The 25,354-nt window shown below is 44.6% G+C and overlaps 1 protein-coding gene across 1 annotated transcript in view; it reads left to right on the top strand.

Moving 5' to 3' along the window:
* Positions 1-16,077, top strand: part of LOC138471917 (ectonucleoside triphosphate diphosphohydrolase 8-like) — a 487,786-nt gene extending 471,709 nt beyond the window's left edge. The window contains exon 11 of the mRNA XM_069609787.1: positions 6,570-16,077. Coding sequence (XP_069465888.1) covers positions 6,570-6,764 — 195 coding nt within the window. The 3' untranslated portion in view covers positions 6,765-16,077. The remainder of the gene's footprint in view (positions 1-6,569) is intronic.
* Positions 16,078-25,354: the final 9,277 nt, after the last annotated feature.

Here is a 25,354-nt window from a genome sequence, read left to right as displayed (position 1 = left end):
CTGGCATGTGTATGCATTATATAAAGCTATATATGTCATGTATGGTAGAGTGATGCAGTATTCATAGGAATAAAGCAGTCTTGTGTGTGAAGTGTAAAAGTGCAAGAAGCGGGAGAGGTGAGGCATTTTGTTGGGGAAGAAGCAGAGCTATGAGGATAATGATGAGTCCTGGTCTTGAGGTTGCAAGCTAAACTGCACTGCTAGAGTTCCTGTCGGCTTTTGATCAGGGAGTGGAGGTTTAGACTATCGGGACGGATTCCATGTTATCACGATTGTGGGTTAGTGTTGGAGTTGTATGGCTGATGGGCAAGAGCGGGGGGTGGGGGTGTGACCTGGCCAATCACCTAAATTGCTTATTTGATGTGATGTGTGGCAGCCTACAGCGTGTGTTAGCAAGGCTGACCCAAAAGGTCCCATCCTGCTCTGCAGGCCTGGTCTTTGCTCCTTGAAAGTTGTTTGGGTCCTGGTCAGTGATGGTCATTTTTTTGTATTGTCTAAGCCTTTCACCTTTGGGGTTGTGCGCAATGCGTGTCTGATTGTTTCTGGTTGGTCATTGGGCCGAGACTGGTATGGCTGTTAGTTGGTATTGGTCTGGTTTGTTTTGATTGGTCTTTTTTGCTTTTGTTTTCATAAGGGTGTGATGCCAGCATGTCATTTGCAGAATTGTGAATAGCCAGATTATGTGGGATTTTCTGGAGATTAGATGTTTTTTCTCTTTGCGGGTACAACTCGGAATTGAGTGGCAAAGATTGTTGGACTGAAATGAGAAGGAAGGTCCTCTGCACCAAAATGTCATCCATGACAGCCCAAAAAGAAAAGCTAACAATACCTATCCCCGACTCAAACCACAAATAAACTGTGGAGGAATTCAAAGACACCTCAAATAACTTGCCACGCGCTACCTACCTCTATTCTTTACCATTTATTGTTAAGCTTGTGTATTGGGAGTTGTGACAAAGGATCAACTGAACCCACGTACGAGGCTACAAGGTAATTCAACAATTTTTATTAAGCATAGTAGGATGGGTTGGAAAAACTCCTATGATGACGAGTGGATTTTCTAAAATTTAATAAAGGATACTCCTGCTAAGGGTTTCAGGATTGGTTAAGTCAATGTGATTCAAGTGCCTACCTATAGGAATACTGATTTTCCACAAGATTCCCAACTATTATACAGTCTCAGGGTCATAGCTCCCAGTACACCTCTTGACATAATGTTGAAGTCTCCTAATTATAGCACCCACATCCCTTCTTGGCTATATAATCTCAGGGTTATAACTCCCAGCTCACTTCTTGATTTCACAGGGATATAGCACTGTTGCACATCTTGACTTCTCTTACTGTCAACAACTTCTGCCTCCTCCAGCCAAGGGTACATGTCTGTGTAGATATTCTCAACCTTCAGCTACAAGTTACCCTCCTGGGATGGTGTTATCTTATACACACCCCTACTAGCAAGTAGTCCCTCCCCTTTACTTGGAGTTTTTGTCAGGGTTATTGCAAGTCACCAGCCTTGGGTCTTCCTTCAGGGTCACTAGTTCCTCCTTGAGGCTGTGTTCTTCCCAATGTCGGTGGTGTACTCTTAAACAGGCTCTTGGCAGCTCTTTCCCCTCCTCTGTGTCAGGTCTCCGCCAGTGTCTGGCATATACCCTCAGCAGGCTTTTGCCTTTCTCTCCTTCTCTATGGATGGTCTCTGCTACAGTCTCCAATATAGCCCTCAGCAGGATGTTGGCTTTCTCTTCTCTGCGCCTGGTCTCTGCCGGGGCTCACACACACCCCTGTGTCGGCTCTTGGGTTTATCACCTCTTTTGAGTCTGGCCTCGGCTAGGGTCTGCAATGAAGCTTGCAGTAGCCTCTTTGCCCTCTCCCTCTCCTTCTTTGGTTCTGGTCTCACGGTCTGAGATACAGTCTTCTCACACTGAAGACCTGTGATCAAGGTGTATGCCAAGACCAAACACTGTCATTATATAACTTTATTCAGGGACTTGTACAAGTAGTGGCCAAATCAAATACAACACTATGATCTTTCCAAAACAAACAGTAATCATGGTGCTTTTCTCCAGACTTATTGCAAGTCACCAGCCTTGGGTCTTCCTTCAGGGTCACTAGTTCCTCCTTGAGGCTGTGTTCTTCCCAATGTCGGTGGTGTACTCTTAAACAGGCTCTTGGCAGCTCTTTCCCCTCCTCTGTGTCAGGTCTCCGCCAGTGTCTGGCATATACCCTCAGCAGGCTTTTGCCTTTCTCTCCTTCTCTATGGATGGTCTCTGCTACAGTCTCCAATATAGCCCTCAGCAGGATGTTGGCTTTCTCTTCTCTGCGCCTGGTCTCTGCCGGGGCTCACACACACCCCTGTGTCGGCTCTTGGGTTTATCACCTCTTTTGAGTCTGGCCTCGGCTAGGGTCTGCAATGAAGCTTGCAGTAGCCTCTTTGCCCTCTCCCTCTCCTTCTTTGGTTCTGGTCTCACGGTCTGAGATACAGTCTTCTCACACTGAAGACCTGTGATCAAGGAGTATGCCAAGACCAAACACTGTCATTATATAACTTTATTCAGGGACTTGTACAAGTAGGGGTCAACTCAAATACAACACTATGATCTTTCCAAAACAAACAGTTCTCATGGTGCTTTTCTCCAGACAAAAATGTCTCTTCCACTGAATGTGGGTAGTTAGGCCTTGGCAGCCTCTGAAGCATGTGCCTAGGCTGTGCCGTTCAGGGAGATTACCTTCCTATTCCTGCCCTTCTTGCATTGTGGGTTTAAGGGTGATCCAACATCTTCTGTTCAATCTGAGCTACCTGTAGGCTATCCAGGTTCCATATTCCATTACTGATTCTAGTATACAGTTCCATCATTAGGCAGGTCACTGTTAGTAGTTGATAAGGAGAACTAGAGAGGGTTCCCCGGGGTATGTTTAAGTTTCCCTTGATTGCTCTCCCCTCACCTCTCTGGTTGGACCATAACCTCCTTGTCCCCTTCTCTTTCCTCCTCTCATCTGCCTAGGCCCAACTTGGCACAACCTTCCTGCTCTTGCAAACTACATAATGGTCTTCATCACTCCTTCACCTTCCACTTGTTGTCTTCTTCCTCTAACCTCCAGGGATGTTATCCCCCATAGGCAATGGTGGAAGTGTATGAAAAGAAGTAGTGGAACTATGTTCCTGGCCTTCCCCACTCCCCACAAACCCCATCGCTATGCCCCCTCCCACGTACAATACAAACCCCCAAACAAATGCGCCTGTTGTTTAAGGTGCAGTTCACTGAAGTGCAGGTTAAAACTGCTTCCTACACTTATTATAAAACAAAACCATTCCAGGATGCTTTCTTTTTAAAAGAAAAGTATAGGAACAGTAAAACATAATTTAAAAAAGTAGAGGAGCACCGCTCCCAACCGCTCCCGCCCACTTCGACCAATGCCCATAGGGTATCTTCTTCTTCCCCTAATGTTATAATCCGGACCTCCGTACAATTTCCACTGCCACCTTCACTATCCGGTCCGAGTTGGGGTACTACTCCTTCCACCTCCTCTATACTACATTCTTCTCATGTTACCTCTTCAGTGTCACTCCCAGGCTCTGAAATTCTCCCCTTATCCTGGCCCGTGGGTTCACCAAATCCTTCTGCATCTTGTCACCTGCAACATCCTGTTAAAGACTGGCTCCTGATGTCATCCACCCACCTCTTGGGTATGCCCATCTGGTGGTAGCACCATCTTAACTCCCAACATCCCCATCTGTTCATTCTCAATCTCTGATCTTGCCAAAGTTCCCTAATTCCGAATAGCTCCATCTGCCAATGTTTGACCTCTGTTACCACACTCTCGTTCGGCTCCTTATTTCCTACCATCTCCTTTTATCCACTCACAATCCCTGATGTGTCCACCCTATAGCAGCTCTCTACCTCTGTTTTTACCACAGACCTCCTCATCCCTCTTAGCTCTTACCACTTCCTCCTGCTCTCCACTGCCGCCACCTCAACAGCCTCCTCCATATCTCCAGCCTCTTCTCCTTCCACCGCTCTCCAGTCTCCAGCCTTCTCCAAACACGAGCCTTCTGCTCCTGTGACCCACACTCAGCACCTGAACTGGAGCTTGGTGCTTTTATACAGTGCTCCCTCTTCTCCCTGGGTGGGTAGTTCAAGTAGGGTCTGCACACGTGACTGGTAATTTAGTGAAGACTGGAATAGGTTGTTGTCTCCAAGTGGACTTGAGCTGCTTTGGACATAGGGAATGGGACCAACGCTATAACTGGTCTGTCCACCATTGTGGAATCCAGTAAGCTCTCCGTGACCTCGTCTGTGCTGCTTGGTATGTGCTGAGATCTCCTTGCTTCGTAGAGTGCAAGTTATATACTGAATGCTTTCCTACACTTTTTGGTCTACTGAATCGTTTTCGTACGTGTGATTATTGCAAGATTGTATCCTCGGCAGAGAACTCTATGATGTGAGACAATAAGGGGCTCATTACAATGTTTGGTAGTGTGGGGAATAAGTTGAGGTAATTCCGTTTACCTCCTTTTTTCCTGCAGTGCCTAACTACAAGTTTGCCAGTATTACCGGCAGAAATCCCCACTGGAGTCCTATGGACCCCATTAAATGGAGATTTACACTGGCAAACCGCCACTTGTAATCAGGTCGAATTACCGCTGGAGGTTGCACCTCCAGCGGTAATACTGCGTGACCAAGTGGCGGTAACGGTATTTCTGTTTGCCGGGATTCCAGTGGATTTACCGCCGGAATACCGGCAAACTCGTAGTGATCCCCAATGCCTCTGCAACTTTATTTTCCCTCTGATACAATCCCTGGTTAGAAAGCTGCGTGTTTGCAATGCTGGCTCCACAGCACTCCCGGATCATCAAATGTCCTTTTCAAGCCTTGAAAGGATTTCCCTGATGTTCCAGATGAAGTTTGTTGCAATACACAATACCAGTGCCCAGTGAATGGATCAAGGGAAGGGCAGCCTTTCCTACACTGGATCAGGAAGTTTGTTATAAGGGAGATGCAGGCTCTTTCAATTATGGAGAGGGTGCCTTGTTGTTACTCTGCAGGGTCTCACCAGGTGAATGGGCAGCAATAGGGCATCCAGGACGATTGAGGAGCATCTAAATCCTCCAGGACAGGCCTGTGGCGAGCCATTGTGCCTGTCCCCTAAGATGGGTCAGATACCAAAGTGGGATGATCAGGGCATCCTCCCTATACCACCCCACGGTCCAACATCCACATGCCATGGGGCTTGTGGTGGCATCTGTTTTCCTAACTTACCACCTTGCTGGTCCCCCGAGACTGGCAGGAAACCTTGTCTTTCTCTCCTTCTCTCGGTCTTGTCTCTGCCAGTGTCTGAGATGTAGCCCTCAGGAGGCTCTTAAACAAGAGGAGCAAAGGAAGGGGGGTCTCTGTCTCTCGGTGGAACTCTTCATCCTTTCATGCTTCCAGGTCGGCAGCCTTAATGATCCAATCTTCCCTTTGGTTGGTTCTTCCCCCTTTCTTTTGTACCCCTTGGTCTATGATGAGGCCTTCCCTTCACACTCTCTCTATAGTGGTGTTTCAGGTGCGATCATCCGAAGTTATCCTGTTGTGCATTACGGTTCATGAGGTATTCTGAAGCAGTGGGTCGGGGCTCAAAGAGATGTGGTACCATTTGGAATTCAGACAAAGGTGGTCTTCCAGGTATTTGGTTCTGTGGCGTGAGTCAGAGTGTCTCCTGTTGTGCTTGAGTGCACTGTGAGTCTCTCTGTTGTCTCTGTGCGAGTGAGCAGGGAAAAGTGTGCCATGTGAGTGTGGTTGCTGCATACAGCATCCACAATGTCAACACACGTATCCCTTTGTGTGGAAAGTGTCCCAGGCTTGTTTTCTTCATTTTCATCTCAGAGCCCATGTGTTCATAGTGTTGGGGAAGGATTGTGGCATGCCACAGACTGGGGGAAATCAAGGGAAAAAGTAGGCATTGGAGTTTTACAACGCTATTTCAACCTAGACGTTGGTTGTTGAGGTGGTACAGTGTGTGATTTGGTTCCTCCTATGCATTTCCCAAATAATGAATGCATCAATGTGTGAGATTTCTGCTCTCCTGCACCCCAACAAAAATCAAGGGGTAATGTGTGAATTGGTTTCTCTTCTCGTGGATCCAAAGAAATTATTCATCAAGGTGTGAGATGATTTTGCTTCTCCTGGGCACAAAACAATTACATGTCACTGTGTTTGATGTGGGTTCTGTCCTGTACTCCAAAAATCACATCTAAATGTGTCTGACTTAGTTTCTCCGTTTATGTACGGAGATGCCACAGGGCCTGCATGTAACTATGGGCCCGGAAACAGTAATGGCCCCCACATCTCGGGGCTTATTGCTTAAGTACTTTAGCAAAAAGTATGCTATACGATCCATACAGTTAATGACATTTTATTCCCTAGAATTGCAGCTTTCAATACCTGCAATGTTATGAAACAAATGGACATACAGTCATTTGACCCTGTACTTTTACATGGGTCTTTTCCATTGGGCTTTCCGCGTGTTGGTGCTCTTCAGAGGCTGTCCACTGACTGGTTCCTAAGTCATCCCTTTCTTTGTCTTCCCCCCAGGCCGGAAATGCTGACATCGGCTGGACATTGGGCTACATGCTGAACCTGACCAATAAGATTCCCTCTGAGGCACCGGTGGAATACATTGGCCGTACACGCAGCCTTTGGGCCGCTGCCCTTGCCTTTATCGTACTGAGTATTGTGTTGGCTCTTGTGGCGTGCTTGATACATTTCAGCAATCGCAACACCTCTTAGTGCCCTTGGCCCGATCGGTGAACTTGGATGTAAGGAGAGAAGTTGGGGGGCAGCCTCGGAGCAACCTAACTTTTTACACATACTTTTACCTCATTTCCACTCCACTTTCTGTCTAGCTCTCAAACTCCATATCAGAGCAGAAAACTCCGGACTACCACTCAAACAAACCCTCAACTCAGTACCAACACTGATGCTTACGCATTGGAAATTGAAGCCAACTGGATTGACCCTAGCTGAGTCAGAAGATGAGTAGAGATGGCGTTGTTATCGTAGGTCTACGATATCCATTGGCCTGGCACTGGATCTCCAAGCGGCGCATCCATTTATGGCAAAGGCAGAGTCTCCTCCAAACTGGTGAAATGTTAACTTTAAAGAACAACAGGAACTCTTATTATTTCATCATGACATCTTGCCTGAGAGACAATGTAGAGCACGTCTCCTGCACCACCGTCCAGCAACGCTGCCAAGAAGTTGTCCATGTTGCAAGTTAGCATAGAACTATACTCGGTGTACTTGCATAGGCCCTCTGCCCTGTATACCCAATTGGTCAGTGTTACAGTTTGTCTGATGGGAAACACTACATCATTGAAGAGTCGCCAGTTGGCCCCATGTCTCGAGGATGACTTCTATGCAGTTGTGTCTACTCAGCCAACAGCACTTTGCAAACACAGACTTGTAACTTCCCTTTTTTTCTAAATTGTGCGTACGGGCCTACAATTTCCCAGCATGCAACTGTGTCAGTGTCTGAAAAGCATCAGCTGTGTGAGTGCATTTAAAGTATCCTGTCTATATTCTGGTTGCTGCATGTTTTATTTTAATGCATGCTTATACTACCCAACTACGAGTCTGTGCACGGATAAGATACGATGCATCTGAAAACATAGCTGAGTTTCTGTTTGGCTGGCCCTTGGTCCGCGCTCCTTTTACAGATTGATCGACTGATTGCCATTGGATGACGAGCTGCAACCAGACTTCCCATAGGCTAGTTCTTACACATGGAGAAGATTACATTCTAAACACCCTGTTACTGATCTCATATTTTAAGCTTGGCTTTCTTTCGTAACACAATGCTGTGTTTTCCCAAGTATTTGGTTTCAACCTACCATGGTCCACACTCCGACCTACCGCTCTTGTTGTACCCCTGCTGCTTTCTGCGTTTTTTTTTTCTTCCTAGGCTGGTTCTCGTGGGTGTTTGTCGCAACCAACTTGCTAATTATACTCAAAGCTTCCACCAACCTACACCTTTAAAGCCTGAAAGCAATGTTGACCCTGTTCTGCACACCATTATGGTCCTACCTCTTGGCAACTCTTCTGTACCCTCTTAACAGAACCAGCAGCTGGACCATCGCCATGACTCCTGAAGATCTACAGATGGGCAACATGGATGAGACAGTGGATCACCACAGCTCGCTTAATCACCAGCGTGGACACCTTGATCAATGGACCAAAGTGATGCGAGCTGGCACTGCCATATAATCTGCACCCGCTTCCGTATACAAAGCACTTTGGTTTCTGTTATGCACTTTAACATGCTCAAGTTCCAACTGGACTATCACTGCTGAGTTAAGACAGCGAACCAGTAGTACTAAATGCAAATCCAGCCTCTTCGATCAGCACTCCTCCACTTCTTGCTCCACCGCCAATGGGTCTGATGATCACTACTGATGTTCATTAATTTGACTAAGGATGTCCTGCTGAGAAACAACACTGTATAGTTCCTGTGTTTCGCTGTTGTGGTGATTAGCTTTAAAATCACAGCAGATGCTTAAATGTAATGTTCCATGATGTTTGCTCGAGAAAATTTGCTCAAGGCCCATTTGTTGACAATTATTTCATTTTTTTAACACATTTAATCGCAAATAAAATTTCGGACCCCTCCTACATCTGCCCTTTCATAATTAAATTCCTAAACCGAACCCCCCCATGTGTATTTGCAAGGAAATGTGTTAAAAAATTGCAAACAAATGGTGCAGAGCGAGGTTACTCAGGTTTAACTAGCATTTCAGTCAATGCGCGAAAGGCTGAAGCTACAGGCCAGTATGGGCCGCTCTTGGAGTGCAGCTTTATATGGGTTGATATTTGTGACCAGTGTAATTAGCCATGTGACCAGTGTAATTAGCCAATGTGCTTTCAAATGAACTATTTGTCACAGGTAACATTTGAAGTGCATGTCATGAATGTCACAAATTGTGCGGGGCGATATGGGATGCTTTTTGGCAGTGAATATTGCCTAGATTCCTTTTGTGTGTTGGTGATCTATTTTGATCTTGTCTCACACCATAGGGCAGGGGTCTGCAACCTGTGGCTCTCCAGATTTCCTGGACTATGACTCTAATGGTCTCTCACCTATGGCTCTGTGGGCTAGTGCTGATGGGTGTTATCGTCCAAAACATATGGAGAGCCAAAACCTGCAGACCCCTGCCATCGGGTGCTTTATATCTGAAACACTATTTATGGAAGCGTTCCGAATTGCAAGGAGCCTTCTTCTGATGCATGGACTCCCCTAGTTGCTCAGAAACCCATGTGATCTTATTTGCCAGTTTCCCACATGTCTAGGACCGTGGATTTCCCATGTGTTGCATACAGTCATTTCTCAGTGGGGTGCATATAGGTTTTCTCATACTAAAATTGGTCAAAGTTTAGGAAAATGTTTGTTCTCCTTTCTCATTGTCCTCCTTTGTGATGCCCACACACACACCTAGGACACGCAATGAGCATGCAGATGTTATGCATCTCTCAACACACTGATCACCTTTGCCATCAGCAGGGCCCTGTTATAAAACTAATTTGTACAAACTCCCTTCCACACCACCACTTTATTTGACACTAGCAGAAGTACCCGTTCTCCGAACGGGTTCTGTAGACAGACATGATAACACTGATCCTGTAGGTCGCTGTTCCGATTAACTTATCGGTTGATGTTCTTTGCACCCTGAAGTAAACTGCACTGATAAGGGGCGCTTGTGGCTGGCTGACATTCAACGGAGCAGACGTTGGGGGTGGTGAGAGTTGGTGTGCTGCTGCATACTGGGACCTTCTGTGCTCTCTTCCCACCTGTCGCCTCACCCTGGCATGCTGCAGTTCATTGGGGTGCATTGCAGTGCAAATATCTTGAAAGCTGTGCATCCAAGGCCTGGATCACGAGTTTTGTTCCTCATGTCGGGACCGGTCCTTCTACGAGCACATTGATGTTTAGTCGATTTCAGGCAAACATCTCATGTGTGAAGGTGTTGAAATCTGGGTAAAGGGGTGGGTTGTCCAAATGTCATGTAGCTAGTAATGTCCAATGGGTCCTAACAGGTAACTATGCAAAGTTTAGTGCAGATTTTTGAAACAGTGTGGAATTGTATAAGGAACAACGCTTCACCAACCCACAAACCCACAAACGAATTTTGACTTGTGCTAAAATACAGGGAACGGGGTGCTGTGTCCAAAATGTCATGTAGCCAGTAATGTCCAAAGGATCCTAACAGTTAACTATGCAAAATGTGGTGCAGATTGGTGAAATGGTGTGGAATTATATAAGGAATAACACTTCGCCAAACCACAAACCCACACATTTTGACTTGTGCTGAAATCCAGGGAATGGGCTTGGGTTTTCAACTGTCATTTAACCAGTAAGGTCCGGAGCATCTCAACAGATAACTATCCAAATTTGGTGCAGATTGGTGAAACAGTGTGGAATTGTATGAGCCACAACGATTCGACAAGTCATAAACCCAAATCCAGGGAACGGGTGGGTGTCCATCCCTGGTCTACAAGTAAATACAAATAAATAAATACAAATACACATGTGTAAACTCCCGGGAAATCTGAAGATCTCCGTCTCACGGCAGCTATCTCTTGTTGCAATGAGTACATTCATTGTGAACCCTCTATCCCGACTTTTGTAGACCAGGGATGTCAATTTCGTTCAGAAATGACTTACAATAGCACATTTACAGATGGCAGAGGTATTACCATGAAGGGTGCCTGTACAATAGCACAACAATGAGAACAAGTGGCGAGCCAGTGTATGAGGGTGTAAAAATGTGGGGCATATACCTTAACCTAAGGGTCAAGTGCTTCAAACTAAAGAAGAGTACTATTTAAATATATAAAATGACATTATTAAGCATCGGTGCAGGCAGTCAGTGATTGATCCATTGCCATTAGGTGCATAGCATGAGCATCATCTCGCGCCTTGAGACACTTGCCTACCATAGGGCATAAATTAAGCAGATTGTTCTATCAGTTAGCTTTTTGACCAGCTAATCACCAATAGTTAGGTTAAGGCATTACAACTTTGGCTAAAGGAGGTAATTCTGGTCTTGCATTAGGAAAAGGTGCAGCATGGCAATATTACAACCTCTGAGGCTCAAACTAAAATCAATTACACATTATGAGTGTCAATCAGCCCCTTGAAACCAACCTCTACATCCCAAGGATGTCATTTAGAGGTTGCCAAAGGTTGCAACTGCTGCCTGTGAGGTCTCCCTTGCTACCCCTGTGGTCTACCTTGCTACCCCTTGAAAAAACAAAAAAAGGTTTTTTTTAAAGTTTTTTTTTAAATGCAAGCTCCAGTGGCCAGCGCCATGTGGCTCTTTGCTTCTGGAGTCGCCAACTCTCTTGTCAGGCCTCTTAAAATTAAAATAAAGAACAGGGTTCCACAAGTCTAACACTTTCAGCAGTGACCCTAAATAAGAAAGAATAGGAATTACAAATCAGTTGTCTTTCTGAAATTCTATACAATAATTGCTAGATTTATTAAAGGTTTATTTCAGGTACACTCAGGGGGTGAGTCACTGATTTATTTTGCTCTTAAACACCTCAACTCAGCCCTCAACACAGCCTTTCATACTTCTGAGGTTGATAAATGAGTACCAACACAGGTTGGGTGATATTGTATATATATTTGTTCTATATAAAGCGCTTAAACGTAAGTTCTATATAATGAGACATCATCATCATTTGGCCATGAATGTCTGCTTGCATTCACAGTAATTTGGTAATATGGGCCTATACACACTGATCTTAACCATGCATATGGCGATCCATTTTTGTATGAAATGTATATCACATTATAGTGATGTCATAACCATATTTTTTGTAGTGTATTTAGGAACAATGCCATTTGATGCCACTTTCTGTTTTGTCAAGGGGTGAATAGTCGTGTTCCATCACTTTCCGTGATATCACTTAGGGGTGGGGTCAAATGACATCACGTCCTCTGATGTCATCAGAGGTCAAGGGTCATGTGATGTCACTTCCGCTACCCCTGTCATTTGGATGAAATGACGTCCCTGCTACATCCTAGTTCATCTTTCAGTATCTATGTAAAAACTGCAGTTTTTTGTGTCTAACACATGAAGGCATTTGGACGCAAATGTCCTGTTCCTTAACTCAGAAGCAACACTTTCCTTCACCAGTCAGGTGTCCACCACCTAATATCCAGAAAAACTCCCACCACAGAAGATCCCTAGCATCATATCCACCCTATACAGCACCTCCTCCACGAAACATCGAACATTTGCAAAGTGCCACAAAGATGCTCCTACTTCCCTACTGAAGCACTGCAGTGCCAGCATGAAACTGACTCACCCCGAGAAGATCCAGCCATCACCACTGGGAACCTGCGCACTCTACAATGACCTTCTGTTGCAATCACCTCAAGTAAACACCCACCTTATATGCACGCATCAAAGGAAATATCCTCGTCCTTATATGTTCCTCTCCTAACAAGTGTAATGGTTTGCCCCATTTTTGTTTTCTTTCCCCAAAGCATCACCATTCGCTAACAGCTTGTATGGCATTTGTGAATGAAGAATGGAGATCACTTCTAAACCAGGGGCACCTCACCTATATCACCGTGCAACATAATTGAGAACCATAAAATTGCAGAAGAATTACGATTGCATCTAATCAATTTGCTGCTCCCAATGTTGTAATTGCAATGTTCCGTGGTCCAGATCTTAACTGCAAATAATGCAACAGCAAACCAGCGTTTGAAGAAACAAATCTGCTAATTCAATTGTATGAATGGATGGTTCCAGAGAGAAGTTCTGGAATGGAATGAGTACTTTCCCTCATATTCGTGAAAGCTGTATCCATGTTTTCATAGTATGAGTCGCTGTCATCATTTATCCTTCAACATGGATGACACTGTGGAGAAGGTTTGCATGCTTTTCTTCGATTTCACTCCATCATGGCTTATAACCAGATCGCCTTTGTGACCTAAAATGGGTTCTATGTGATACTTCCTCATTTTAAATACTTTTTTCTCATCTGTGTTTGTGTTGACTTTAAAATGCCGAAATATCACATACTGTCCCCTCCCCTCGCAATGTGATCGCTTCCCCAACCTCTCCCACTGGTTGTCTTGTAAATCGGGAGGGTTTAACCCCCGAAACTCTCATTTCCCCACTCACCACCCCCCTTTCCAGCACAACACACACTTACTCCCCACTCATACGTACACAGACACGCACTCACCGTACACTTCAGAGAAGACACCTCTGGGTTTCGCCGTGCTTGTCAGCCCCTGCGCGCACTAGCGTGCGGATGGGGCATGACAGTTTGATTTAGAAAAACCTCTATGTGCGGTCACAGAGCAGTCTTTCTAAATCCATCTTTTTTTCAGTAAAGTGAAAACAATTTTTTCATTTAATACGCTAAAATGTGATGCCCTCCGTGTGAATGCTGCATGATAGCATTTCAGATTAGATATCTCTACTTATAAAGTATTTCACACAACGTAGTTGCCTTTTCACAATTCGTATACCAAAACCGCTAAACCCTTTGCTAAATAATCCCAATCCAACTGTTGGGAAACTGAACAGGAAAGACCGAAAAGACGAAGAAATCTTGGAAGGATACACGCCTTGAAGAAATTCACCGTAACACAGAGGGATGGATGCTGCTAAAGCTTCCTGACCATTTCTAACACTGTCCACATTGTTATGTTATTTTATGTTATGTTATGTATACTTAAATAGCGCCGACAGCCCACAGGAATTGGAAATCATTTGATGATGAGAATGTGTTGACTAGTTCTAGTCATTCTAATTCCCACATTCTCCAGTTCCACGTTTGTCTATTTAACAAAAATATATTGAACCATTTATTTGCCTTTAGGTGACATTATAGAAAGGAACATTTTCAGGGGATAAAAACAAAACTGTACACATTGCATTGAACGCACCCCATGAGCAACCCGGTAGACATGTGTTATGAATCAATAAAAACGCCTTCGTACGAACATCTTGCAAGGTGTGGGGCAATGAACATACTCTGAAAGAAGTGTCTTTCTCCCCTGATTTCACACTCCTCTGCAGGAAACATGCATCTAGCTTCAAAGAGAGGCACCCAATTTCCGGATTCTTTTACGTGTGCCTAGTCCTCACTCCTTGATGAATTTTGGGGACATTAAAGAACATGACTCTACCTATATCGCCCCTTAGATCAAGCGATCACTCTACACATTTAGTTGATCCAAATATTCTTCCCTTGCGACAGCCTGGGGGAACATTTATGTGCCCTTGATGGAGACTCTTAGTTGGTCAGAGTTCTAGACTGGTGATTGGACATGTGGGACCAGTAGGGCCCTTGGAGGAATTGCTTTTTTTGGACAGTGTTTGCTTGTTGGCCTCCACAAGGCAAGTGCTCTCACTTCAGCGTGCATCCAACACTAAGACGTCTTCTGAGGCATATATTGCTTTGTAAGACAGGAGTTTGTATTCGGCCACATAGTGGGAAAACATGAGCTCCTTCCAAATCACCATATCGCTCAAGTGGAATTTTAAGAGTTGTCTACAAACTAATTTGCTCAAGCCAGAAGGGCTTCTTGAATAAGCCAATATTTTGCATTATTTTAAAAGCACTTTGACTAAAAAGAAAATCAATTCATGTCTACTCTACATTTCTGAGTAAGGTGAGGGAGACATTTCCTTTGATCTCAGCAGGATACCAGCACTTTCAACTCTTACCAGCACTTTCCAACACTTACCAGCGCTTTCCAACACTTCAGCGAGTGACATCAGTGCTGATCAGTACAATCAGAGAGTTTATAGCTATGGCTACTCCACTTGAAGGATGCTCTAAATTGAAGATCAAGCTGATTTTGATGACACCAGCCGTCAATACACCTACTTTGAAGGGGGCTGGACCAAGGAGTCTGAAACTGCATGCACTAACTAGCTGAGCTGGAGAGCGAAACAAATCGTTGTGGGCAGTAGCAACTTCAGCTTTTGAATAGGATGCTGTTGAATAAGACATTCAGCCAGGTCCAGTAGCAGAAGGTGCCACCGGTCCTTTACAAACAGCTGTTGAAGACACATGCAACTTCATCATGCATATGTGAATAGCAAAGCATCCTGCTCTGTTCAAACAATTACCTCATCATTTTGGTAATGCGCCGCCACTCTATGCAAAATATATGATGTCGCACATTTCAACAAAGTGCATGCGCCCGCAGCGGGCATCCCGATAAAGTATATGTTTTACAGTGATTTCCATCTACACATAGGTGAAGCAAGTGATAGTAGAGACTATGCTCAATAATTGCATTCAAATTTACAAATGTCTCGATTTCCTGCTTAATATGTTCTCGCCCAGACATTAATGTATATACATGTTATTCCAAATGTGTCAACGTCCTGCAAAACATGCTCCTGTGGAATTTTAATTATTAGGTCAGCCTTTTTCAACCTTTTTGGGGATCCTGTCTGTATGCACATCATTCCACTAAAGCAAGTGTGTGGTTTGCAACCGTGGTTTCTGCCAGTTGCAAACTTGTATTTTTTCACAGTATACGTGTACATCCTGCAAAAATGTGACATTTCAATAAAAGGTTGAAATTAATGTAAACCTTCAGCTGCTTTCACAACACAAGCTTGTTGGCTGTTTCTAGTTTCTAAGACTAAAGATATGACATTAATAAAAAAGTAAAGCACAATTGGACTGACAAAATGCACTTGGTAGTTGTATTACATGCACATCACGGAAGCATAAATTAACTCAGGAATTGAACAACCTGTCTGTCATGGTTCACAAGTGCAAACTCTATCCTTGTGTTCAGAGAAGTGCAATTGTGATAAAACAGCAAATGAGCAGAATTATAATGTATACGAATAGGTCTTTGTTTATAATGAATTTGTAAGAGCACACCTGTGCTCGTTTGATGTTTTAGTTACTGTAAGTCTCAATAACGTTGATTGCCAGGAAGATAATATTTTGTTTCCCTGTTATAATTCTATCTCTTGATTTTCAGATTATCATAAAATTCTGTAATTGTATTTTGAATCTGGGTTATGAATTAAATCAAGTATTTCTTTGATGTCTTTTAATGACTGATTATACATTTTCTTGTAAGCTGGTCTCTTGTGAACTTTAAATGTTATTATCTGCAGAGGGATGTCTGATCTGGAGTAGCGTCTCATTTGAACTTCTGTATCTGCATATGTATTCTTATCTCAGTTCAAGTTATTGAGAAAATGCACCTGTTGGATGAGTGTTTTTACTGAAATTGTTGTTTTCATCTAACACCACAACACGATTGAAGGGCTCAACAGAACAAGAGGACATTCTGTGTGTGTGTCCACAACCTGATCACGAGTATAGATTAGGAAAAAGTAATCCATCAAAAGATGATTAAACATCATAAAAACCCTTCCTAATGTTTGCAAATTCTGTGGCAATTGCTTTTGGAAAAATAAATGAGATTCAAAATTCAAGAAGAGGAGATTACAAAAAAAACGCAGATAGCATTTAATTATTAATAGGACATAAGAGTTGAATTTGAAGTAAAGGATTACTTGCAAGATCTTTAACATATCATCTTGAAAAGAAGTAGTCAGAACAGTCTGTGATTCTGCTGCTCATGAATTACATGCACCATTTCGTGGTCATATGGTGTTATTTAAAAGGAAATATTTGTCCAGCAAGTATTTCCCACATTTTGTAGTTTGAAAGACATTACAGTATGCCTGTGAAACAAAATCCAATACAAAATGTAATTCCAAACATTGCAATCCTTTGTAGGATTGATCCATTTAAATAGCCATGCGGTGTACATCTCAACCTATACATCTTAAAGTAAACTTGACCAATGTGCTGCAAAGGCAAAGAGTCTTGTATGTAGAAATGGGTTTAAATGTGGCAAGTGCCATTTTTTGGAACAAAGTGTTTCTTAAACTATATCTATGAGGCATATCAAGTCACCGGTTGGATTTATAAAAGGAGCAAAAGGCATGACATTTTTTTCTGCATGCTTCAGTCAAACTGCATTGTCTAAGAGCCCGCGAGGAAGTACATATAATATATGCAGACACGGTCCATCGAAATTGCAGAAATCTTAGTTTTGAAATCAGTTATGGATCACTCAATGCTATGTCCTCAGAATGGTTGGTAGATATGTGATGAAGTGCCCAGCCTAAGTCTGGAGACTTTCAGTGGGGTGTCTCAGGGGCTGGGTCCCTCCCAAGTTAGGGGATAATGGGCCCATGTCCTGAATGAGGAGGATCCCTGGAGCAGCCCCCTTTAAACCCACTAAAGCAGGCAGAGGACCATCACTTGTGTACAATAACTCCTGACACTAGCTGAAAGGATCAGATGCGGCACTGCTGCTGCGTCACGCTCAGCCACGCACACACAAAGAGGCAGGCTACTTAGCCCAGGGCTGGCAGATGGATTCTTGTGAAAGCCGCTGTCCAGCCTACTCACATGTTACTAACATCAAAAAACAACAGCTGAGGCCTAATGGCTTTTTAAAAACCAGAATAATGGTAAAACCAAGTGACACACACACAACCCCAAATCCAAGCCCAGCTTCAAAGGAAGGGCATACTGGCTATAAAAGATGGCCAGGAACAGGGCATTGTGATAGTTTGGCGCAGGAGAAGAGCAAAGTTTGGAGCAAGTTCACATTGGAAGAGGGATGGCTATGAGGAGAAGAGAAGTGTAGGAAAATGGAGGGGAGGGGGAAAGAGAAATGTAGAGGTTGTAAGGAGGAGAACGGAAGTGTGTTGAAGGAGTAAATCAAAAGAGGGTGGATGGAAGATAATAGCAAAGGTAGGGAGGAGGAAAACAAGGTGAAAGGAGAACAGCGGAGATTGGAAGGTGAAGAATATCAGATGTTGAAAGGAGGAGAACAGCAAAGGTTTAAAGGAGAAAAACAGCAATGCTTGGAAGGAGGAGAACAACAGGTGCTGGCCAGAAAGGAACACCCAGAGGTAGCTGGAGAGCATCAAGAGAGGGTAAGGATTAGTAAGGTTGCAACTAGTCAGATGAGGAAGGAACAATAAGGCGCACATATTCGAAGTCAGTATAAAGCAAAGTCTGCACGTGCTCATTCCACAGTGGGAGCAGGAACAAGTATGTGCCATGGAAGGAGCAGTGCAGGGTCAGAGTAGCATAACTGAGGTTAGACCTGAAGACATTAGGGAAGGGAGGTGAGAATACCTTCTGAAGCTCCTGTGTGGAAACGGGGGCCAGAAGGCTGGAATGGCGTCCCCTACCTGTGATTGTGAAGCTTCAGCTACTATTATACCTGAAGGCTCAGGTGCAGCGATGGCTCCAGAGACTGGAGTTGGTCCACTCCCAACATCAGGAGAGAAGACTTGGAGGACCCCGTTGGGTACCAATCTACAAATGGACCATGCAGGGAATGAACCGAAAATCCTAATGAACCTTTGAAGAGGAGCCTTTTTGTTCAGGTTAATATCCCAGGTGGAGAATATTTTGATGCACTATGAGTTGCAGAGGCTTCAGAGGAGATCATCTTTCTTAAGTGTTGTCGGCAGAGGATGGTAAAACACTTAACAGACCCCTACTTTCTAGGCAGAAGGGGCTTCCTCAATAAAGTTGTGAATAATCTGAAGGACAATGGGCAAATCATTATCAGTTATTGGTCCCTCCCATTCTAAAAGGCAGTCATCGACCTGGCCCATTCCCATTTCAATCTCTTGCCATCTTTGTCAGGAAACAAGGGGATGGTCAAAACCCTGGAACATATCACCAGCTGTTGTTTTCTTTGGCCTGGGCAATAACACATTTAAAATAATTGTAATAAACAGTATTCCAAAATTACATTACAATGATGTGGGTAAGTCACCAATGCAAGCCCTTTCATCATAGATTTCATAGTTTTCAGAATTGGGATGGATGTGGTATGCCCCCTCAATTCACCTGAAGCTGAGAACAGATGTATTCCAGTTTTACTATACTACACCCCCTGGGGTCCTGAAGTCTTCCCTGTGAAACACAACAACGTGCAAAGAACTGAGTTCCCTTATCCACTTCGGTGGAGTTCCCAAAGGAGATTTTTACAGACCAAGGACCCATCTCCATGTTCAAGATCCCGTCTGATCTGGTGAACTTCTTACAGAGAGACAATTCCAAACCTCAGTTTGTCACAATCAGACTAATGGCTTTATGGAACGTTTCAATCAAGCCCCAAGGACCGTTCTCCAGAAGTTAGTTTCAGAGGATGCAAAGAACTGGGACGAAATATTACTGTGGGCCTCTTTTAAAGCACATATAACTTTTCACGCTTCTACAGTGTTTTCCCGGTTTGAAATGGTCTAGCTGGGAGATCCCCAGGACATCTTAGATATCCTGGAGTGGAGTTGGGAAGGATGAGAAGATCAAGAATGGGGTGTCCCAGAATTCCTGAAAAAACACCCAGAAGAGATTACAAATGATGTGCAACTTGGCACAGCAACATAAACGAGTTAGCCAAGAGAATCGGAAGTATATAGGACCGAGAAGCCAAACTAAGAAAGTTCAAAGTGGGTGACTTCATACTGCTCTTACTTCTGACCTCAGACAAGCTGATGACTAAGTGGCATGGGCCTTAAAGCATCACCAAAGTTCTTATCAACCTCACTTTTTAAGTTCAGCAACACTTTCAGAAGTCTTCACAAGAATACCTTCGAACCTTGATCAATGTCTGGCAGAAACCCGAAGGGATCCCATGCCAAATCTTAAGCTGGTAGAGAAGAATGTGACCTCAGAGGCACACACTGATCGCAAACTGATGTCATGACACCGGACCATACCATAGATCTACAAACCTACCTGCACCACTTCTTTGTTGACAGACCTGGCTGGGTTAACATCTTCATACATAATCTTGAAACAGCTTCAGACAAATCAGTGTGACTGCAGGCCTACCTGGTGGGGCTGTAGAAGATGAGGTGAAGATGGTGGTGTACATAGAAGTGATTGAACGTGCACAAAGTCACTGGTCCTCTCCAAACGTGCTGGTGCTCAAACCTGATAGAAGTTCGCAGTTTTGCATAGATTTCCAAAAAGAGAATTACATCTTTTTCTTTGATGTCTAACCCATGACAAGAATTAGTGAAATGATGAGAGAATTGGAACAGTGAAATACATTTGTACAATTGACCTGACCAAAGATACCCTTGATACCAGAGGACCACCTTTGTCGCCTGTATGGGTCTCTTTCAGTTTACGGCATTACTCTTTGGACACCAGTGGGCCACACAAACCATTCCACAGTGTAATTAATATGATATTAAATCTCCATCAAACCTTTGCTGAAGTTTACCTGGATAACATCGTGGTATACAGCGACAATTGGCCTGAACACATAGGACACCTATGGTATGATACGATATGATACAATGGTTTATTTAGATAGCGCCTATACACAACGTGTTTCAAAGTTCTTCACGACAAGGGAGGGAACAAGGGAAAATACAAAACATTCTTAGAGGCCATGAACAACAAGAATGTAAATTAACTAGCCTACTCGGCCTAGCAGCATTTCAGATAGTGCAAGTGCTAAGACACAGATAAGAAGGAAATGGGAACAGACAGGCGACAACCATACTAGGCCTGCCGGAGAATTACACAAGGTGAGGGAGGGGGAAGAGAACGGAGGGAGATGAACAATACAAGCGACTATCGTACTAGGCCTGACAACATTTCAGATAGTGCTGGAGGAGGAAGCAGGGGGGGAAAACAAGTAAGGGTTTGCGGAGGACACACAAATGTGTTACTATCATACTAGGTCCAGGGACAACTCTGCTAGATTAAGTGCATAGAAAAAAGTAGGGAGGAGGGAGGAGAGAGAGAGAAGGTGAAGGGAGAGGAGAAGAGAACAGAGAATAAAAAACTGTGAAAGAGCAGAGAGTAGAGGGGAGAGCGAAAACTGTTGCAGAGGTCAGTAAAACACATAATGTTGCAAGGGAACAGAAAAAATGTAGGCAAGGATTAACGATGACGATGGGCACAGCATGATATAGGGCCAAACTGAGTGCGAGATCCAGGGGAGGTCCAGCAAGGGAGTTGAAAGGGTGAAGCACCATGTGTCAAAGTGTCCAAAAGTCAAAATCCAAATGTTGGCAAATGGTCATTGATGGTGAACCCTTTGTGAATCAAGACAACTCATGCAAAGAAAGGAAGTGGGGGAACGGAAGAAGGGGGGCAGAGGGGGTGGGGGCACACAGTAAACATCACGAGGGACCAGAGGGGGCTGGGTGCACACAGCGAACATCACAGGGGAAGGAGGCGGGGGTGGGGGCACAGCAAACATCACGGGGGACCAGAGGGGGAAGGGGGCACAGGGTGAATATTATGGGGACCAGAGGGGGGTGGGGGTCCACAGTGACCATCACAGGGGACCAGAGGGTTGTGGGGGCAAACAGTGAACATCACAAGGGGATCAGAGATGGTGAGGGAGACAGCGAACATCAAGGGGAACCAGAGGGGGGGGTGGTACAGCAAACATTACGGGGCACAAGAGGGGGTGGGGGAGACAGTGAAAATCACGGGGGACCAGAGGAGGGGGGAGAGACAGTGAACAACTCAGGGGACCATATGGGGGAGAGGGCACACAGTGAACATCACGGGGCACCAGAGGCAGGAGGGTGGAGACAGCAGACATTGCAGGCAACAGAGGGGGGAAGACAGCAAATATCACAGGGCAACAGAGGGGGCTGGGGGAAGACATCGAACATCACAGGGCACCAAAGGGGTGTGGGGGGAGACAGCAAACATCACGAGGCACCAGAGAGGGTGTGGGGGGAGACAGCAAACATCACAGGGCCCCATAGGGGGGGGGAGACAGCAAACATCACAGAGCAACAGAGGGGGATACAAAGGGGGCAGAACGACAACAAAAACAAAGGTCAACAGCATACAGAACATTCTGACTCCAAAAAAAGAAGACTTTATTTGGACATGGTTGGTATCTAGTACTGCTTTTCTCAAAACGTTTTAATTATTTAAAAAAATGACCCTTAATAGACCTGCTAAAAGAATCCAAATTAAATGTTTTCCAATGGAACGAAAGCGTAGAGAAGGTATTCAGGATGTTGAAACCCGCTCTGTGCCAGATCCCCACTGATATTTACCAATTCAGTCACTCATTTGTCCTCTAAACTGGTGCCTGCTGAGTCTTGGGTCTTGGGGCAGTACTAACTCCAGTCCAGAATAGGGTAGAACAACCAATTCTGCTCAGAAGTCACCAAAAACTCTACTCTTGTGAGAGCAACTTCACAACTATTTCACTTGATTGTCTGGCTATTGTGTAGGTGATAAAGGCCCTCAAGTATCTCTTAACCGCCAGTAGGTACAACTTGGCCAAGGGCAGCACTCTCACTTGGGTTTTCACAAACAAATGATACCAACACTATTTTCATGAGGTGGTTCCTAACTCTCTAAACATGCTCCCTTTCATTTATATAGAGAAAGGCTCCATGCAAATGTAAACTATATAAGCCAGTATCCTGTGGCAGAACCACAGGTGTCTCACAAGAAAGCGAGGGAAATATCTGACAAAGACCCCCACCTCCTTTTGGTTACTTATTGTAGACTGACTGGAGGATCTTTTGGTCACCTACCTTAACCCCTTGCAGCAGACCCAGGACCATCACTTATGAACACTAATAGCCCCTGACCCTTTAATAGAAAGAACTATTTGGCAGAAAGCCCAAAGACCTTCTCCCCTCCACCAGGGTTAGGAGCCTGTACAACAAGATCCACGGGAAAGGGAATCCCTAATATACAGTTACCCCACTTGCACCCAGCAGACCTTGTGAACCAGGACATTGTAGTTGTTAATCACATGCTCCAAACAGATCATACTTCACAATTGCTTACTCGCAGGGAGATACACTAGCCTGCCCAAGATGGTGGACACAGTTTGTAAAGCTATAGTCCAGCCTATAAGTATGTTGGTAACACAGAGTTGCATAACAGCTGAGCCACAATGTCCCTTGACATCAGACGAATGGCAAAACCAAGTGAATAATATTGCACAGGGGGTAAACCTGAGCCCAAGCCCAACCCTGGGAGAAGGGCAGACTGGGGATAAAGGGATGACTGTGAAAGGGGCAGTGTGGGTTTAGAGAAGGATAGGAGTAGAGTTTGAAGTGAGTTGGCATTGGAAGTGAAAGATAACGAGATGCATGAGGGGGGAAGAGAGAATAGCAGAGAGTGGAAGGTGGGGAACAGTAGAGGTTGGAAGGAGAACAGGTGGTGGCCAGTAAGAAACACCCAGAGGTAACTGGAGAGCAAGAGGAGAGGGAGACGACAAGTAAGGATGAGAACTAGTCAGGTGATGAAGTTAAGAGGAGGCATGCATTGCACAAGGCTGGGTGCAGTTGATGAGACCCTGAGAAGCTCCTATGTGGAAACGAGATTTGGCAGGTGGCTTTCACTGCCCTTTTGAACTTCTGAAGAGGGGCCAGTGTGTACTATTTAGTAACCCGGTAAGTGAAGAGTTTGATGAACATTGCGTTGCAGAAGTTCCAGAGAAGCTCTCTTTGTTTTGTGTATAAGGATTTTGGTGCCTGGGCTCCTACTGGATTTCACGAGGCCATATGAAGATACTTTGCATATATGTGTATTTATTTCACTTGTTATATTTAATTCTCACTCTGCAGGAAGTTTATGTTAAAGCTGATAATTGCTAAGCTGATTGTCTTAGTAGGTCATGTTTGATGCAAATAGAAAACAAACTTGTTTTTACCTGTCCTGATCAACACTGCTCTATATTTTCTCTTGGTCTTTTATGTGTTTTTGGCAACTCATCATCTAGATCCTTAATTGTGTATTAATCATTAGTATCTATGTTATAATGGTGTTAGGAAATAACGTACTTGTAATATTACTAGTCCAAAATGAGTCACAGGGGGCTTTGGTTATGATCTTCATATCTACTCTTTTATTGTTTATATGAGACTTCCATAGCAGATGAAATATACACTTTTTTAAAATATCTATAATGATTTTGTTGTGTGAGTTTGATTTTGGTAAAATAAGGTTTAGGGCTGATTATATGTCATGGGGATATCTATGCTAAAGTGTCATGATGGTCTGCATAGCTTTGTCAGGGTACCCCCTATTTAGGCAAGCTTTACTAACAATATGACTCAGTTTCAGATACTGGTCATCTACGCCGTTTTAAGAATATTCATTTTATTTTGTACATTTGGTCACTCCGTATTGATGTGGAAACCTGCAATCTACTCAGCCGAGCCACTGCTAGTGTATGTAATGTGGACCTTATGAAATGTCAAGAACTTCAATACAGTAAACATCAAAATGATATGCAGAAAGCAGATATAGTCATAGGCCCTCATTACGACCCTGGCGGAAAGTGACTGACCGGACCGCCACAGCGTAAATAGCGTTTCCGCCATTGCACGAAGGAGCAAAGTGCGGCCCATTCCGACCCATCGGGCACAAGCACCACGGCATGGCGGAAGTGCAAAGTCCGCGATGGCGGAAATGACCCCAAAACGGCCCACACCGCCGCCGTACGGCGCCCTAGGTGCAATACCGCCACCCATCACAGCGGACACCGCAGTGTGCGCCTACCGGAAAGTACGGTGACCGGAAATATACGGAAACGGAAGTAAAAACATGGGCCCGGAACGGGAAACATCCCGCCGTACACCTATAAAACCACTAAAACCACTAAAACCACCAAAAACACTACCCTGAGACACACCCCAACCCGTCATCCACCCTAGCGAAACCAAGAAAAATGGGAAAAGTAGCGAAGAAAGCGTGCGACCGCAAGCGGCAGGTCCACTTCTCCCGTGAGGAACTCACCGTGCTAACAGAGACCCTCCAGGAGAATGCAGCCGTCGTCTTCTCCACGCAAATGGCCAGGACGGCACTTGCGAACAAGAAGGCCATATGGGCTCTGGTGGCACAGCGGGTAAGTGCGGTGGGGACCGCACCCCGCAACCCACAGCAATGCAGAAAGCGATGGGACGACCTGCGGATACGCGTCCGCAGCATACTCTCTGCCAACCGCAACATTGCCACAGCCACCGGGGGAGGTCCTGAATCACCCATCAAGTTGACCCCCTGGGAAGAAATCTGTGCCTCCACCATCGGAATGGAGAGCATAGAGGGAGTCGGAGGGATGGAGAAAGGAGTGCAGACATCCGAAGATTCAGGTAGGTGGGCCAGATAAAACAATGCCAAATCCACAAAGTCCAATCATGTGAAGTACCATGTGTCCACATAGTGCAACAGAAACACATGTCCAGGAGAACGTCCACACACATCTGCCTGATAGCGCACGTTAAAACCCACAATAAATACATAATTAATTAAAAACCCCTAAAACA

This window comes from Ambystoma mexicanum, chromosome 8 (assembly GCF_040938575.1).
Source record: "Ambystoma mexicanum isolate Mex_15411 chromosome 8, UKY_AmexF1_1, whole genome shotgun sequence".
In the NCBI taxonomy this organism is placed as follows: Eukaryota; Metazoa; Chordata; class Amphibia; order Caudata; family Ambystomatidae; genus Ambystoma; species Ambystoma mexicanum.
This window is presented reverse-complemented; position numbering and strand designations above follow the sequence as displayed.